The 19092-nt window shown below is 47.8% G+C and overlaps 2 protein-coding genes across 2 annotated transcripts in view; both read right to left on the reverse strand.

Annotated features, from left to right (window-relative positions):
• LOC310996890 (uncharacterized protein) overlaps positions 1 to 19092 on the reverse strand; it is a 227766-nt gene that overhangs the window by 192147 nt on the left and 16527 nt on the right. The window lies entirely within an intron of this gene.
• The window catches only part of LOC310997205 (protein NLRC3-like), a gene marked incomplete at its 5' end in the record, with an annotated part of 32156 nt that overhangs the window by 4653 nt on the left and 8411 nt on the right, over positions 1 to 19092 (reverse strand). Inside the window, 3 exons of the mRNA XM_083986882.1 lie at positions 827 to 1003; positions 14162 to 14335; positions 16839 to 17012. Of these exons, the coding sequence (XP_083843008.1) occupies positions 827 to 1003; positions 14162 to 14335; positions 16839 to 17012 (525 nt within the window). The remainder of the gene's footprint in view (positions 1 to 826; positions 1004 to 14161; positions 14336 to 16838; positions 17013 to 19092) is intronic.

Below are 19092 nucleotides of genomic sequence, written 5' to 3' on the forward strand. Positions count from 1 at the left end.
TGCTTATTGAAGTTAAAGCAAGACAACACAGCCACTTTGCTCTTCGCAACAATAAGTGCAGCAGATTTTTTAAGCCTTGTCCAGATCTGTACATTAGACAGGTGTGTACCTTTCCAAATCGTGTCCAAACTATTTAACTCAACATAGCTGGACTCAAATGTAGGTGCAGAACCATCTCAAAGAGGAATAAAAGAAATTGACAGCAGCTGAATGACCTACAGGAGAGTCAGAGCAAAGGGTCTGAATACTTGTTGAGGTGATATTTCAGGTTTTCTTTTATTTATTTTTTTAAACATAAAGCTGCAAAATAACAACTAGTTAAAAAATTGAAGGGGGTCTGAATACTTTCCTCACTGCCTTCATGGCCTACTGTAGATGGACGGATGTGTGCTTCTGTTAATTTGTAGACAGGAGGAGGAGAGATGACAGGAGGAGGCCAGAGAGAGAGGTGACTGGGGGCGAGTTTGTGTGTCACATCAAGATTAATTGAAATTGTGTCTTCTCTGGATGATCACCACTGATGATCTTAAAGATGAGGTTGATCTAATAAGATGTGTGTAGTTCTTTACAGGTGTAGCCTCTCAATATTGCTGTTAAACCTCACCAGATTTAAGCCTTTTAATATATAATTGACACCTGAAAATCCTTAGTCAAGGACACCCCCAACAAACAGTGACTGGACTAAAACCCGAGAAGAATACAACAGACATCATCATGACGACCCTCAGTGTGGATCAGTATAACATCAGCCTCATGTCTGCAGCTCAGTGTCAACACAACTTTGACATCACATTCATCTGAGCACAGAAATAAAACAGAGTCTGACCTCAGAGTCTCCAGTCTACAGTCTGGACTCTCCAGAAAACCACTCAGATCCTTCACTGCTGAATCCTGCAGCTCGTCGTTGTGACTCAGGTTCAGGTGTCTCAGGTGGGAGGGGTTGGACTTCAGAGCTGAGACCAGAGAAGAACAGCTGATCCGTGACAACCTGCAGCTCCTCAATCTGAATAAAGAATAGAAGCAGTGAGTTGAGGACAAAGCTCCTTGTTGACAGCGTTCAGTGTCTCATCATCTGTTCAGAGCTGAAGAAGCTTCAGAAAGAACAAGTTTAGAAAATCAAAGTCCAACAGCTGAAGCAACAGGAAGCAGGTTAAACAGTGAAGAGAGAAAACAGCTCATTAATATTCATGAGAAGCTGCTGCTGCTTCAACACAGACGCAGTGACTCCGCCTCTTCACCTGTCAGCTCCACCTGTGGCTCCATCCAGACAAACTCATGTTGAGCAGCCACATTGATCAGAGGTTTACTGACGATGTTTAAGTTTTAAAGACAATAAACAAGAGAGGCTGAACTCTGTTGCTATGACAACAAACATGAAACTAGTACTGTCAACGTTAACGCGTTCATTTTGGCGATTAGCCATATATATATATATATAGTATACGTATATATATGTATATTCTTTTAATATTTTGGTTGCCCTATATTTATAAACATCTATATTTGCTTTTTTTTTACCAGTCCACCACAGTGTGCACGGCATGTGTGGATGTGTTTGTTTGTAGTATGTACTGCTGCTGTAACCTTGCAAATTTCCCCGTCGTGGGATGAATAAAGTTAACGCTGTTTTGTTTACTTCCAGTGGCGGCTGACCCGTTACCTTTGGTGACATGTGCAGGCAAACCAGACAAAGCCTGTACCGGCTGTAGCGCTGTTATTCTTCACTTTATTAGGTTTTAATATTTTTTCATGCGAGTAAGTAACCGTTTAGATGACCAATATGCGGTTAGTTTATCCACATGATGATGACGTTCTCGGAGCAGTGACGCTCCACCAGCAGCGACCGTAGCGGAGCGTCACCGAGGCAACAGCCCGGTCTGCGGAGCCGGTCGGCCGGGTAACAGCGTCGTCCCCGGGGTAAGACAGAGCCCATTAACTCAACCGTAGGTCTTTAGAGCTTCACCGCCGGCTGGTTTCATTCTCTTTAGATTAGTTATTGAATGTTTGTTTAGTTGTGATTAGTTTGTTTGAATGAAAAGTGAAGCTTCATGTGTGAACTGGACAGAAGAGCAGCGTTGCCTTGGAGATGTAGCTACACAAATCACCACCTACAGATCAATAAATAAAACAATGAACCGATCGGTCTATTCAATTTAATTTACGGAGGGAAATTCAGTGATGTGGTTGTTTTTTCGTGCACGTCAGCAGCACAGCTTGGTAGGAAAAAAGGAAAAACATGCCCATAAGTGGTCTGGAGTGGTCTTGATGGTTTTGATATTCAACCTGCACTTCAACACATGTAGGCCTGGGTTGTTTTGTTATTATTTCTGTTGGAGAATATAAGCCAGTGGCCTTTTTAGTGCCAAATTTGTTCTTCACAGGAGAGAAACTGTGTTTAAAGTTTAAAGAAAGCTATTAAAATAGTCTTTGAATTTTCTTTGTGTTTATTCTACACTAATTTGATGATTATACATAAATAAATATTTGTTATAAGCTCAAGCAGTAAGTGGACAAATGCAGTTTATTAATAATAATAATAATAATAATAATAATAATTAAAGCCGCAAGCGGCTATGACGGGCCCTCGTTCCACGCCACTCGGCGTCCCCGCTACCCCCGGGCCGCTCTTCAAAACCCCCGCGCGCAACCGGGCGTGGGCGGCTGCGTCGAGGGCGGTCCCCTCGTCGAACACGTGAAGTTTCGAGCAAATCGGACAACGTACGATGGAGTTACGGCAGGTTTACGGTTGTCCACCAGGGGGCGGTAACGGGATGTGGGCCGTTGTGTTTGGGGTCGTGACCTCATCACACATGTGAAGTTTCAGGCTGATCGGACAATGTCGATGCAAAACACGACATTTCCTGTGTCCACAAGGGGGCGTCTTGAGCGAGCTAGCGTACGATCAAATGGAGGCGTAGAGGGCGGGCCTCTGATCATGTACTGAAATTTTGAAGTGACTACGATCAAGTATGTGGGCGTGGAAGGCAAACGTAATAGCATGGCGACTAAACGAGCTGTTGGCCAACTTTGTCGCCCCCTAGCAGCCACGCCGTTTGACGTAGAGAAAAGCTTTTAATAGTGTTTGACCAGCTTGGTCTCCTGATGATCTGTAGCGAATATGAAGTCAATCGGGCAAAATCCGTGGGAGGTGGCAGTTCACGATGGAGCGCTATTCCTGTCGCCTCCACAAGGGGGCCATTAGCCGTAGCGTCATAGCGTTCATGAAATACTTTCACCAACTTGTTCGGCATGTTTTAGAAGTGGAATGAAGTTGATGGGGTCAACGATGTATTTTTAATGAATTTTAGCGCACTTCCTGTTACCACCGGGGGGCGCTATGAGTGACGTAGGAAAATAATATGTCGGATCGTTCAGGGTCACGCCCTCATCATGTGCACCAAGTTTGAAGCAGCTGCGATCAAATCTGTGGGCGTGTTAGCATTTAAACCTTTTTAGCTGACTCGTGGGACTTGGCCGTGCCCTAGCAGCCACGCCCTTTGAGCTACACACCTGCGGAGCACAAGCCGTAATCAGCTTGGTCTGGAGATGTTCTCTACCCAATTTGAAGTCAATCGGGCGAACTCCCTCGGACGAGTTCGTTTTGCGTCAAAGAAATGCTAACCAAAATGGCCGACTTCCTGTTGGGTTTAGGGCGTGGCTGCAATTCAATTTTTTGTATGTTTGGGTATGATACAGGTGTGTGTCGAGTTTCGTATGTGTACGACAAAGTAAGCGAAATTTGTCTATGGAGAATTTCGGAAAAACTTCAAGGGGGCGCTATTGAGGCATTTAGCCACGCCCATGGGAAACGACTGTATCCGCTGAAAGAGCTCGCCATTCTTGACCTGTGGATGAAATTTCGTGAGGACACGACTTCGTTAAAGCCACGAAAAAGGCAAACGTAATTGTACGATAAAAAATCGCCAGTCGCCGCGGCGGCACACGGACGCCGTTCGTCGTATCTTAACAGCGTTCATAATGTAGCTTCAGCAACTGGTTCTGCATGTATTAGAAGTGGAATGAAGTTGATCGGGTGAAGTATGGATTTTTAATTAATTTTTGCGTACTTCCTGTTACCACCGGGGGGCGCTATGAGCCAGGCAGGAAGTCGATACATCAAAACGTTCAGGAAGGAGCCAACGTCATGTCCTTTGAATTTCAAGTGGCTACGACGAAGTATGTGCGCGTATTTGGCAAACGTAATTTAAATTGGGAAGATACACATTCGCCGCGGCGGCACACGGACGCCGTTGCTCGTAGGGTCAAAGCGTTCATGATGTAACTTCACCATCCGGGTCTGCATGTACTAGAAGTGGAACGAAGTCGATTTGGTCAACTACGTATTTTTAACGAATTTTTGTACGTTTCCTGTTACCACCGGGGGGCGCTATGAGCGACGTAGGCAAATAATATGTCGGATCGTTCAGGGTCTCTCCATAGATTTTTGCACCAAGTTTGAAGCGTCTACGATCAAGTATGTGGGCATGAGAGCCGTTCGTATTTATATGGCGAGCACCGAAACAGTCGCCAAACTTCAAGGCATGCCAGAGGCCAAGCGCTTTGAGCTACAGACCTGCGGAGCACAAGATAAGCTCAGCTAGGTCTGACGATGTTCTCTACCCAATTTGGAGCCGATCGGGCGTAACCCCTCGGAGGAGTTCGTTTTGCGTAAACAAAGTTTGAAGCAAAATGGCCGACTTCCTGTTGGTTTTCGGGTATGTCTGTAAAGCGATTTTTTGTAGATCTGGGGTTGATGAATATGTTTACCAAGTTTCGGACAAATCGGTGTCGCAGACCCTCATTCCCTATGCGCGGTCTAGGGGGCGCTGTGGTGCCATTTGGCCACGCCCACATGCGAGACCACCACTGAATCGCAATTTTCGGGCTTCCCCCTCTGTGTTTAAAATTTGGTGAGTTTTCGAGCATGGCAAAGGGGTCGAAATCGCGTTCAAACGCGGAGATCCAAAATAATAATAATTAAAGCCGCAAGCGGCGATGGACGGCCCTCGCTCGCCCATGCCACCGCGGGGCCTGAGGCACGCCGGGGCCGTGGCGCGGAGCAGAAATGGAGAAAAAACCTGGAAGGAGGCCAAAAACGCAATGTTTCGTTCATCCACCAGGGGGCGGTCACCGCATGTGGTCTGGTGCGTTCAGGGGCCGCCCCTCATCACTCGTGTGAAGTTTGGAGTGAATCGGACAAAGCATGAGGGAGTTATGAGCAGTTAAAGGTTCGTCCACCAGGGGGCAGTAATGGGATGCGTGCAGGTGTGTTCAGGGTCAGCCCCTCATCACACATGTGAAGTTTCGTGGGAATCGGACAAAGCATGAGGGAGTTATGAGCAGTTAAAGGTTCGTCCACTAGGGGGCAGTAATGAGATGCGTGCAGGTGTGTTCAGGGTCAGCCCCTCATCACACATGTGAAGTTTCGTGGAAATCGGACAAAGCATGAGGGAGTTATGAGCAGTTAAAGGTCCGTCCACTAGGGGGCAGTAATGGGATGCGTGCAGGTGTGTTCAGGGTCAGCCCCTCATCACACATGTGAAGTTTCGTGGAAATTGGACAAAGCATGAGGGAGTTATGAGCAGTTAAAGGTTCGTCCACTAGGGGCAGTAATGAGATGCGTGCAGGTGTGTTCAGGGTCAGCCCCTGATCACACATGTGAAGTTTCGTGGAAATCGGACAAAGCATGAGGGAGTTATGAGCAGTTAAAGGTTCGTCCACTAGGGGCAGTAATGAGATGCGTGCAGGTGTGTTCAGGGTCAGCCCCTCATCACACATGTGAAGTTTCGTGGAAATCGGACAATGTTGATGCAAAAAATGGCACTTCCTGCTACCACCGGGGGGCGCTATGAGTTACGTGGGAAGTTAATATATCGGGACGTTCAGGGCGGAGCCATCATCATGTCCAGCAAGTTTGAAGTTGATTGGATGAAGTATGTGGGCGTGAGAGCCACTCGTATGTACATGGCGAGCACGCCATAGTGTATTGAGCGCTGGCAGCCACGCCCTTTGACCTACGGACTCACGGAGCACAAGATAAGCTCAGCTAGGTCTGACGATGTTGTGTACCTAATTTCAACTTGATCGGGCGAATGCTGTGGGAGGGGTTAATTTTAGGCGGGAAAAATCAAAACCAAAATGGCCGACTTCCTGTTGGGTTGAGGTCATGAGGTCAAGAGGCTTTTTTGCATATCTGGGTATAATACATATGTGTACCGAATTTTGTGTGTGTACGACAAAGTAAGACGAATGGCGATGCCATTGACACGGGTTTGTAGGGGGCGCTATTCGGTAATTTAGCGCCGCCCATGTGCGACCACCCAAAAATGTCGAATTTCGGATCAGGCCGGACGTCCGGGCAAAAGTTGGCGCATTTTCGAAGTCGGGAAAGGGGCCAAATTGGGGCATGAAGGCGACGGAATAATAATAATAAGAATAATTAAAGCCGCAAGCGGCGATGGCGGGCCCTCGCTCGCCCATGCCACCGCGGGGCCTGAGGCACGCCGGGGCCGTGGCGCGGAGCAGAAATGGAGAAAAAACCCGGAAGGAGGCCAAAAATGCAATGTTTCGTTCATCCACCAGGGGGCAGTCACCGCGTGTGGTGTGGTGCGTTCAGGGGCCGCCCCTCATCACTCGTGTGAAGTTTGGAGTGAATCGGACAAAGCATGAGGGAGTTATGAGCAGTTAAAGGTTCGTCCACCAGGGGGCAGTAATGGGATGCGTGCAGGTGTGTTCAGGGTCAGCCCCTCATCACACATGTGAAGTTTCGTGGAAATCGGACAAAGCATGAGGGAGTTATGAGCAGTTAAAGGTTCGTCCACTAGGGGGCAGTAATGGGATGCATGCAGGTGTGTTCAGGGTCAGCCCCTCATCACACATGTGAAGTTTCGTGGAAATCGGACAAAGCATGAGGGAGTTATGAGCAGTTAAAGGTTCGTCCACTAGGGGGCAGTAATGGGATGCGTGCAGGTGTGTTCAGGGTCAGCCCCTCATCACACATGTGAAGTTTCGTGGAAATCGGACAATGTTGATGCAAAAAATGGCACTTCCGGTTTCCACTAGGGGGCCACATGAGCGACACCCCTATAAGTTAATATATCGGGACGTTCAGGGCGGAGCCAACATCATGTCCAGCAAGTTTGAAATTGATTGGATGAAGTATGTGGGCGTGAGAGCCACACGTATGGACATGGCGAGAACGCCAAAGTCTGATGAGCGCTGGCAGCCACGCCCTTTGACCTACGGACTCACGGAGCACAAGATAAGCTCAGCGAGGTCTGGAGATGTGGTGTACCTAATTTCAACTTGATCGGGCGAACGCTCTGGGAGGAGTTAATTTTAGGCGGGAAAAATCAAAACCAAAATGGCCGACTTCCTGTTGGGTTGAGGTCATGAGGTCAAGAGGCTTTTTTGCATATCTGGGTATAATACATATGTGTACCAAATTTTGTGTGTGTACGACAAAGTAAGACGATGGCGATGCCATTGACACGTGTTTGTAGGGGGCGCTATTCGGTCATTTTGCGCCGCCCATGTGCGGCTCCACCAAAATATCGAATTTCGGAGAAGGCCGGACGTCCGTGCAAAAGTAGACGCATTTTCGCATTTGGGAAAGGGGCGAAATTGGGGCCAGAAGTTGCGTAAGAATAATAATAATAATAAACTTTACAATTTCAATATAGCATTTTTCCCCGGGGGTCTTCCATATCACATGATTACTTGATTACTTGATTACTTTGGGGACACTTGCACTTTGGGGTCACTTGCACGTTGGGGGCATGAACGAATTACAATAGGGCTTTCGCCAGGCGACTTGCAGTCGCCGCTCGGGCCCTAATTAAAGCCGCAAGCGGCTATGACGGGCCCTCGTTCCACGCCACTCGGCGTCTCGCTCCCACGACCCCCCGGTCCCCGCCACCCCCGGGGCGCTCTTCGAAATCCCCGCGCGCCACCGGACGTCGGCAGCTAGTAGAGGGTCGTTCCCTCATCAAACACGTGAAATTTCGAGAAAATCGGACAATGTACGATGGAGTTACGGCAAGTTTACGGTTCGTCCACCAGGGGGCAGTAACGGGATGTGGGTCGTTGCGTTCAGGGTCGTGACCTCATCACACATGTGAAGTTTCGAGCAAATCGGACAATGTCGATGTAAAATATGGCATTTCCTGTGTCCACAAGGGGGCGACTTGAGCGAGGTTGCGTACGATCAAATGGAGGTGTAGAGGGCGGGTGTCTGATCACGTACATCAATTTTGAAGCAGTTCGGACGAAGTACATGGGAGATAGAGCAGCCCGTGTATGCATGGCGAGGCATCAGAAATGGCGGCGGCCACAGTGGCCACGCCCTTTGACCTACCGACCTGCAGAGCACAAGCTGTAATCAGGGCGGTCTGAGGATGATGTGTAGCGAATATGAAGCCGATCGGGCGAAACCCCTAGGAGGAGTTCGTTTCTGATGGACCGCAATACGTGGCGCCGCCACACGGGGGCAATTAGCCGTAGCCTCAAAGCGTACGTAATGTAGCTTCACCGATTTGTTTCACATGTATCAGAAGTGGAACGAAGTTGCTGGGGTGAACTATGTACGATTAATTCATGTTAGCGTAATCTGTGTCGATTTCCTGTTACCACCGGGGGGCGCTATGAGTAACGTGGGAAGTTAATATGTCAGATTGTTCAGGAAGGACCCATCATCATGTCCACCAAGTTTGAAGCGGCTACGATCAAGTATGTCGGCGTGAGAGCCGTTCGAAGTGAAACGGCGCCGAACACGAACAGTCGCCAAAATGTGTCGCATCATAGCAGCCACGCCCTTTGACCTACAGACATGTAGTTCACGAGATAAGATCAGCATGGCGTCTCGATGGTCCATAGCCAATTTGAAGTCAATCGGACGAAATCTGTAGGAGGGGTTCGGTCAAATAGGTCAAAATTTCAATCCAAAATGGCCGACTTCCGGTTGGGTATAGGGCGTGGCTTTAAGAGGATTTTTTGTGTGTCTTCCCATGTTCTATAACCCCACCAAATTTCATGCATGTAAGTGCAACGGTGTGGCGGGGCTGATCAATTCAAAATTTCAAGGGGGCGCTGTTGCGCCATTACATTCTGCGCACACGAACGGATGTCATGGTACGTCTATTTTCACCAGACTACACGTGTATGCCAAATTTCATCCGTTTCTCGCTTCGGCAAAGGGGTCGAAATCGCGTTCAAACGCGCGTAATAATAATAATAATAATAATAATAATAATTAAAGCCGCAAGCGGCTATGACGGGCCCTCGTTCCACGCCACTCGGCGTCCCCGCTACCCCCGGGCCGCTCTTCGAAACCCCCGCGCGCAACCGGACGTGGGCGGCTGCGTCGAGGGCGGTCCCCTCGTCGAACACGGGAAGTTTCGAGCAAATCGGACAACGTACGATGGAGTTACGGCAGGTTTACGGTTCGTCCACCAGGGGGCGGTAACGGGATGTGGGCCGTTGTGTTTGGGGTCGTGACCTCATCACACATGTGAAGTTTCGAGCTGATCGGACAATGTCGATGCAAAACACGACATTTCCTGTGTCCACAAGGGGGCGTCTTGAGCGAGCTAGCGTACGATCAAATGGAGGCGTAGAGGGCGGGCCTCTGATCATGTACTGAAATTTTGAAGTGACTACGATCAAGTATGTGGGCGTGGAAGGCAAACGTAATAGCATGGCGACTAAACGAGCTGTTGGCCAACTTTGTCGCCCCCTAGCAGCCACGCCGTTTGACGTAGAGAAAAGCTTTTAATAGTGTTTGACCAGCTTGGTCTCCTGATGATCTGTTGCGAATATGAAGTCAATCGGGCAAAATCTGTGGTAGGTGGCAGTTCACGATGGAGCGCTATTCCTGTCGCCTCCACAAGGGGGCCATTAGCCGTAGCGTCATAGCGTTCATGAAATACTTTCACCAACTTGTTCGGCATGTTTTAGAAGTGGAATGAAGTTGATGGGGTCAACGATGTATTTTTAATGAATTTTAGCGCACTTCCTGTTACCACCGGGGGGCGCTATGAGTGACGTAGGAAAATAATATGTCGGATCGTTCAGGGTCACGCCCTCATCATGTGCACCAAGTTTGAAGCAGCTGCGATCAAATCTGTGGGCGTGATAGCATTTAAACCTTTTTAGCTGACTCGTGGGAATTGGCCGTGCCCTAGCAGCCACGCCCTTTGAGCTACACACCTGCGGAGCACAAGCCGTAATCAGCTTGGTCTGGAGATGTTCTGTACCCAATTTGAAGTCAATCGGGAGAACTCCCTCGGACGAGTTCGTTTTGCGTCAAAGAAATGCTAACCAAAATGGCCGACTTCCTGTTGGGTTTAGGGCGTGGCTCCAATTCAATTTTTTGTATGTTTGGGTATGATACAGGTGTGTGTCGAGTTTCGTATGTGTACGACAAAGTAAGCGAAATTTGTTTATGGAGAATTTCGGAAAAAATTAAAGGGGGCGCTATTGAGGCATTTAGCCACGCCCATGGGAAACGACTCTATCCGCTGAAAGAGCTCGCCATTCTTGACCTGTGGATGAAATTTCGTGAGGACACGACTTCGTTAAAGTCACGAAAAAGGCAAACGTAATTGGACGATAAAAAATCGTCAGTCGCCGCGGCGGCACACGGACGCCGTTCGTCGTATCTTCACAGCGTTCATAATGTAGCTTCAGCAACTGGTTGTGCATGTATTAGAAGTGGAATGAAGTTGATCGGGTGAAGTATGGATTTTTAATGAATTTGTGCGTACTTCCTGTTACCACCGGGGGGCGCTATGAGCCAGGCAGGAAGTCGATACATCAAAACGTTCAGGGAGGAGCCAACGTCATGTCCTTTGAATTTCGAGTGGCTACGACGAAGTATGTGCGCGTGAACGGCAAACGTAATTTAAATTGGGAAGATACACATTCGCCGCGGCGGCACACGGACGCCGTTGCTCGTAGGGTCAAAGCGTTAATGATGTAGCTTCACCATCCGGGTCTGCATGTATTAGAAGTGGAACGAAGTCGATTTCGTCAACTATGTATTTTTAACGAATTTTTGTACGTTTCCTGTTACCACCGGGGGGCGCTATGAGCGACGTAGGCAAATAATATGTCGGATCGTTCAGGGTCTCTCCATAGATTTTTGCACCAAGTTTGAAGCGTCTACGATCAAGTATGTGGGCATGAGAGCCGTTCGTATTTACATGGCGAGCACCGAAACAGTCGCCAAACTTCGGGGCACGCCAGAGGCCAAGCGCTTTGAGCTACAGACCTGCGGAGCACAAGATAAGCTCAGCTAGGTCTGACGGTGTTCTCTACCCAATTTGGAGCCGATCGGGCGTAACCCCTCGGAGGAGTTCGTTTTGCGTAAACCAACTTTGAAGCAAAATGGCCGACTTCCTGTTGGTTTTAGGGTATGTCATTTTATGAAATTTTTTGAAGATCTCGGGTTGATGAATATGTTTACCAAGTTTCGGACAAATCGGTGTCGCAGACCCTCATTCCCTATGCGCGGTCTAGGGGGCGCTGTGGTGCCATTTGGCGACGCTAACATGCGAGACCACCACTGAATCGCAATTTTCGGGCTTCCCCCCCTGCGTCGAAAGTTTCATCCGTTTCTCGGCTTGGGAAAGGGGTCGAAATCGCGTTCAAACGCGGGGAACCATAAAAAGAATAATAAACATTACAATATCTGGGGTTTTTGCTGCCAGGTCTATGCAGTACTTGGTTACTTGCTTGCTTACTTGTTGTTACTCGTCGGCTGGCACGTTGACTAATGTGCATGTCGAATTACAATAGGGACCTCCCTGGGTCGTTGACACAGGCTCGGGCCCTAATTAAAGCCGCAAGCGGCTATGACGGGCCCTCGCTCCACGCCACTCGGCGTCCCGCTCCCACGCCCCCCCGGTCCCCGCTTCCCCCGGGGCGCTCGTCGAAACCCCCGTGCACCACCGGACGCGGGCGGTTGCGTCGAGGGCGGTCCCCTCATCGAACACGTGAAGTTTCGAGCAAATCGGACAATGTACGATGGAGTTACGGCAAGTTTGCGGTTCGTCCACCAGGGGGCAGTAACGGGATGTGGGCCGTTGCGTTCGGGGTCGTTGCCTCATCACACATGTGAAGTTTCGAGCAAATCGGAATATGTACGATGGAGTTACGGCAAGTTTACGGTTCGTCCACCAGGGGGCAGTAACGGGATGTAGGCCGTTGCGTTCAGGGTCGTTACCTCATCACACATGTGAAGTTTCGAGCAAATCGGACAATGTCGATGCAAAATATTGCATTTCCTGTTACCACCAGGGGGCGACATGAGTGACGTCTGAAATTAATATGTCAGATCGTTCAGGGTCACGCCCTCATCATGTCCAGCAAGTTTGAAGTAGCTACGATAAAGTATGTGGGCGTGAGGGCCATTCGTATGGACATGGCGAGCAATGTTAATTGATGTTAATTGAGCCATAGCAGCCACGCCCTATGACCTACACACCTGCGGAGCACAAGATAAGGTCATCATGGGGTTTCGATGCTGGAAAACAAATTTGAAGCCGATCGAGTGAAATCCCTAGGACGAGTTCGCTCAAACGTAAGTAGTGGAAATGGCAAAAAATGACCAAAAAATGACCAAAATTGAAAATTAAATTCAAAATGGCCGACTTCCGGTTGGGTTTAGGGCGTGGCTCCAAGAGGATTTTTTGTGTGTCTCCCCATGTTCTATAACCCCACCAAATGTCATGCATGTAGGTGAAACTGAGACGTGGGGCTCGCCGTTTAAAATTTTCTAGGGGGCGCTATTTTGCCATTTGGCCCCGCCCATTTTTAACGACTTCAAAAAACAAAATTTTTGTGCCGTCCCGATGTGCATGCCAAATATCGTTCGTTTTACGGCATGTTCAGGCCTCCAAAAAGGCGATTTACTATGGGTAAGAATAATAAAAAATAATAAAAAACATTACAATATCTGGGGTTTTTGCTGCCAGGTCTATGCAGTACTTGGTTACTTGCTTGCTTACTTGTTGTTACTCGTCGGCTGGCACGTTGACTAATGTGCATGTCGAATTACAATAGGGTCCTCCCTGTGACGTTGTCACTGGCTCGGGCCCTAATAATAAACATTGCAATATCTGGGGTATTTTGCGCCAGGTCTATGCAGTACTTGGTTACTTGCTTGCTTACTTGTTGTTACTCGTCGGCTGGCACGTTGATTTATGTGCATGTCGAATTACAATAGGGTCCTCCCTGTGACGTTGTCACTGGCTCGGGCCCTAATAAACAGTACGATTTCAATAGTCCCTCCGGCGAGTGCTACTCGCCGCTCGGGCCTAATAATAAACATTACAATATCTGGTGTTTTCGCTGCCAGGTCTATGCAGTACTTGGTTACTTGCTTGCTTACTTGTTGTTACTCGTCGGCTGGCACGTTGATTTATGTGCATGTCGAATTACAATAGGGTCCTCCCTGTGACGTTGTCACTGGCTCGGGCCCTAATAATACATTTTTTTAATCGATTGACAGCCCTAGTAGAAACACATGTTGAATGAAGCAGCTGATGAAGCTCAGAGACAGATAAGCCTGCTGACTGACGTCTAGGGCTGACCCCAAAAAAATCGTTGCCATGGTAATCATGAAGTCGTGATCAATTTTATTAGGCTACTTGGCATCCTGGAAACCTGCCTGATTTTGCAGATATGCAGTGTTTGTTTGCCATAACTTTCATTATCTCCGCTACTATCGCGCACCCCCCCAGCCGTCGAAGCTTCGATTTTGATCAATTTTATGTCCGCGAATATTCAATTATCAAAATATGATAATCGGGACAGCCCTACTGACTGTCACAGACTAAACCTGCTCAAACTTCTAGTGCTGAAATCAGCACACACACTTCTATTCTATTCTAATATTTCACTACAAACATCACAGAGGAGGAGCCACCAGCTATTGATTATAGATCAGTTATTGTCACATTACATGTGTTTATGTAGGCTGGTTGAGGAGAAATGTGAATAGAAAGAGTGACTGGACTGAAACCAGAGAAGAAGGAAACAAACGTCACCATGACGACCGTCAGTGTGGATCAGTGTAATATCAGCCTCATGTCTGCAGCTCAGTGTCAACACAACTTTCACATCACATTTATCTGAGCAGAGAAATAAAACAGAGTCTGACCCCAGAGTCTCCAGTCTACAGTCTGGACTCTCCAGAAAACCACTCAGATGCTTCAGGTCTGAATCCTGCAGGTCGTTGAAGCTCAGCTCCAGGTGTCTCAGGTGGGAGGGGTTGGACTTCAGAGCTGAGACCAGAGAAGAACAGCTGATCTCTGACAACCTGCAGCTCCTCAATCTGAATAAAGAATAAAAGCAGTGAGTTGAGGACAAAGCTCCTTGTTGACAGCGTTCAGTGTCTCATCATCTGTTCAGAGCTGAAGAAGTTTCAGAAAGAACAAGTTCAGAAAGTGAAAGTCAAACAGCTGAAGCAACAGGAAGCAGGTTAAACAGTCACATACAACATTAATGCTTTGTCCAATTTGCTCGAAACTTCACGTGTGTGATGAAGGTCCGCCCCTGAGCTCATCTGCCCCAAGGGGGCAGTTGTGGGTCTGAGAAGTGAAGCTCACTTCCGCGTTCAAAAAACTGCAATCCCCCCGGATTCCTCTGGGGGCTGGTGTCAGAAGGGAGCATTCCCCATAGACCCCCATGTTAAAATCGCCGATTTTACATCCTCAATAAACATGTTAAAAGCCTGGTGTCAGAACGTTTTTTTTTCTCAATCGATAGTTTCTACCCCCGCACACACTCTGAGGGGGGGGAATTTTTTTTAACTCTACCGTTTTACTGTTATTAGGTTAAAACTCTGGCCAATTAGGGCGCGGAAATGTTGAGTGACAGGTCCGAGCAGCTCCGGAGACAGGCTGCTTCGAGGCCAGTGGGTGGGTTCTCGGCCGGCCAATCCAACATGGCGCTGTCCAGGCCGCCATGTTGGAGTCACAAAAACGACTCCCCAAAACCAATGGGTGACATCACGGACGCTACGTCCATTCTTTTTACAGTCTATGATCTGCCCACATCTGGTTACCGCCCTCTAGTGGATGAACGACAAATTGCGTTTTTTCGCTCCTGCCAGGTTTTGGCCCAATTCCAATCCGCCCCCTGAAGACTCGAGCCCTGAACCCTCACTGACTAAAGTGACGTCAGCTCTAAGTGACAGAGTGTGAGAGTCTGTGAGGGTCCAGATGCTGTAAACATGAATGGAACAGCACTTACCCACTCTCACGACACGTTACCTTGACAACAAAATGTTGTTGACTCCGGATAATTTACCGTACTTTCAATACGCACAAGGTGTGTGAGGTGGACGGACTCAAAACAAAATATTCCTGGATCAGATCTGATCAAATCATCATCAATAATCATAAACTGCACGTTAACACTGACAGTAAACTACTTCTTTTTTTTCTTTCTTTCTTTTTTTGTTGTTGCTCCTGTCCATTAACAATAAAGAGAGCGGCGGAGCTCTCTCTGACTACGTGTGTTAATTTACTTTTTTTTTTTTTTTTAACACTCGTTCCGACGGCATCTCATGTGTTTTACTTCACAACGCTATGAACTGTGGGTAATTCCCCTACCCAAAGTCAGCATCGGTGCTGACTTACGGTAAGGGGGCAGTAAGGGCTCATTCACTGACTCACTGACTTGATGATGAACGGAACAGCCCTCACACACTCACGGACTTCCCGTGAACGCACCTCTAAGTCAGTGAGTCCGTGAGGGGTCGGATTGGAATTGGGCCTTTATCTCCCTTCTCCCTTCTCGCCACAGCCCCTGCGTGCCTCAGGTCCGTGGTGGCGCGGAGACGTGAGGGCCCGATCATCACCACTTGCGCCTTTAATTCTGTTTATAACCTGTGGAGGTCAGCATTACGCTGGACAGCGTACAGCCTGCCGGAACACGAGAAGAAGAAGAAGAAGCATGTACCGGCTGTAGCGCTGTTATTCTTCACTTTATTAGGTTTTAATATTTTTTCATGCGAGTAAGTAACCGTTTAGATGACCAATATGCGGTTTATCCACATGATGATGAAGTTGCTCCGACGACGTTCTCGGAGCAGTGACGCTCCACCAGCAGCGACCGTAGCGGAGCATCACCGAGGCAACAGCCCGGTCTGCGGAGCCGGTCGGCCGGGTAACAGCGTCGTCCCCGGGGTGAGACAGAGAGCCCATTAACTTAACCACAGGTCTTTAGTGGTTCAACCTGCACTTCAACACATGTAGGCCTGGGTTGTTTTGTTATTATTTCTGTTGGAGAATATAAGCCAGTGGCCTTTTTTGTGCCAAATTTGTTCTTCACAGGAGAGAAACTGTGTTTAAAGTTTAAAGAAAGCCATTAAAATAGTCTTTTAATTTAAATATACATTTTTGTGTTTATTCTACACTAATTTGATGATTATACATGAATACATTTTCATTATAAGCTCAAGTCGTAAGAGTGCAAATGCAGTTTATTTGTTGATAAATTAATTACATAAAATTGTGAGATTAATTAGTTAATTTTTTTTTTTTATCTATCGACAGCCCTAATTTATTTATTTTCTGTCTTGTGAGGGGGGGTTGGGCGTGGTTGATTTGCTGTAAAATGTTAATAGTTCTGTAACCTGAAAAAAGGCTATAACTAAAGTGCTTAAAAAAACAAAACAGCCACATACAGAGAGAAAACAGCTCATTAATATTCATGAGAAGCTGCTGCTGCTTCAACACAGACGTAGTGACTCCGCCTCTTAAACTCTGCCAGCTCCACCTGCAAGGACAAAGTGGAGACAAAAGTCCAACAGGTCCAGTCAGTGAACTGACCTTAGAGTCTCCAGTCTACAGTTTGGACTCTCCAGTCCAGCACACAGAGCCTTTACTGCTGAATCATCCAGGTAGTTTCCAGTCAGGTTCAGTCCTGTCAGGTGGGAGGGGCTGGACTTCAGAGCTGAGGCCACGACTTCACAGTGACTCTCTGAGAGTCGACAACGAGTAAGTCTGTGAAGAGAGAAAATAAAATGTGTCAGAATTAAATCAGCTTTACGCCGGGATTCCACTGGATGCGGAACGATTCTGAAACGGGTCCGCTACGGAACGGCTGCGTACTCCGACTCCGTCAACTCACACCGGTTCCGTCCGTGATGTTGATTGTTGGGGCTCCGCCGCACAGCGGGATCTCGCAATAAAGCGGGTTGTAGTTTCCATAAAGTGAACCACAAAATCAAAAACAATTAATTTAATCCAGAGGAGGAGTAGAGAAACAACTTGGTGCTGACCTGACTTGATTTTACAATCACTATCTCCTTGTCCATGGTGTAAACGGGGTGAAATGATGTCTGAAAACCTCCGAGCTGCTGACTTCAGGCCGGTCGCTGCCCATTACAACGTTTTCAAGGTGTAAAGCAGGAAATATGCTCCGCTGTTAACTCTTTGACTGCCAGCCATTCTCACAGCAGCTTCCTCCAGCTTGCCAGGCATTTTCCAGCTTTTTGACTGATTTCCGTAGACCCACCATATATTATGTACTGTTACTACATACACATTTAACCCATCAAAGGAAAGATGAGGGTCTCTAGTTTCCAGCAAAAAAAACAGTTTGTTTCTATCTTGTTCCAGTCTTGTGAAATTGGCGGTTGAATATAGGTTAGTTTAGCCCAAAATGCCATTTTGGCACCAAAATCTTGAGAAAAAGAGGTTTTTGTGTCGGCTGTCATTTTCAGGTGGACCAGTACAATTAGCTCCATTATATTTTGCTTTAGTGATGCCTCAACATCTGCACAGTTGTTCTCTTGTAAACAACAACAAAATCAACACTGACAAATGACTTTTAATGACAAGAGACAAAACATTTAGCTACTGACACACACTACTGCAGCCTTTTTTCTTTCTTTTCTTTGAGTTACAACTTTTTCTTTCCTTTTTTTAGTGTGTGCGCGTGCGTGACGTGTGCGTGTGCATGTACGTGTGCGTGTGTCTGTGCGTGCGTGTGTGTCTGTGTGTCTGTGTGTGTATGTTCGGATCAGTTCGACAGGTTTTTGTAGCTGAAACACGGCGCTTTAGATCAGATCCAGGTTGCTCTGGTCAGCAGGCAGCGGTCTCACTCACTCTCTGTCTCACACACACATCTACACACACACACACACAGCCCCCTGAACGTGCCCCCTGAACCCACAGCCACAGACACTCCCACCACCTTTAGCTCTCGTCACGTTCGCCGGCGCCGTCCGCTCCTCATCCACACTAAATCGCGGGATTTTCAAGCTGCTATCTGAGTGATTTCTCGCAAAATCTGGAGACTTTCCAAACGCTCTTGACGACTAACGACGAGCGATCAACGGGGTGGTTGTTACTAACGTTTGTGCTTTGTATCACGGAGCTTCGACGAGCTGGCGCCGGCGGCCAGAGCGTCACGGAGCGGCGCCGCTGCAGTCAGACACCCGCACCGCTCCGTGAGGGGGGAAAACACGCTATATTTTTTATATCTCTCAATCCAAATGTGTTTTTCTGCACTTTATTTTGATGATACAAGCCTGATCTTCACAGAGGAGTAGGGCAAGACATTTAGCATGGCGTTGCAATTGAAAAAACGCTAAGACGAGTTATCTCGTCTTTGGCAGACTATGCTTGGATTCGCTAAGACGAGATAACTCGTCTTTGGCAGTGAAAGAGTTAACACGGTGTATTATATTTTGAAAATTAACCGGGTGTTTTATTTTGTATTTTGCCCACGATTTCCTGTCATACACGACCTGCTCTGTGCTGAGCTCTGCGTATGTGTTGCTCCGGCTGCCGGATGCCGGTGCTGTTCCGGACCCACGACGCAGCAGTGGAGTCGGTGGACGCTCACACGGTGATTATAATTAATACGTAACGGCTCCGCCGCCGTACCGGAGCGGATCTGCAGCCGTTCCGCATCCAGTGGAATTTAGGCGTTAGACTGTACAGTTGATGTATCTGATGACAGGATGTGATAAACACCTGAGGTTCAGGTCATCTTCTCAGTTCAGCAAGTGGAAGATGAAATGATCTCCAAGAGGCATAAAGTTAAACATGAAACACTGTTTTTCAATATTTTCAT

The sequence above is a fragment of the Trachurus trachurus genome, assembly GCF_905171665.1.
Source record: "Trachurus trachurus genome assembly, chromosome: 14".
Taxonomy (NCBI): Eukaryota; Metazoa; Chordata; class Actinopteri; order Carangiformes; family Carangidae; genus Trachurus; species Trachurus trachurus.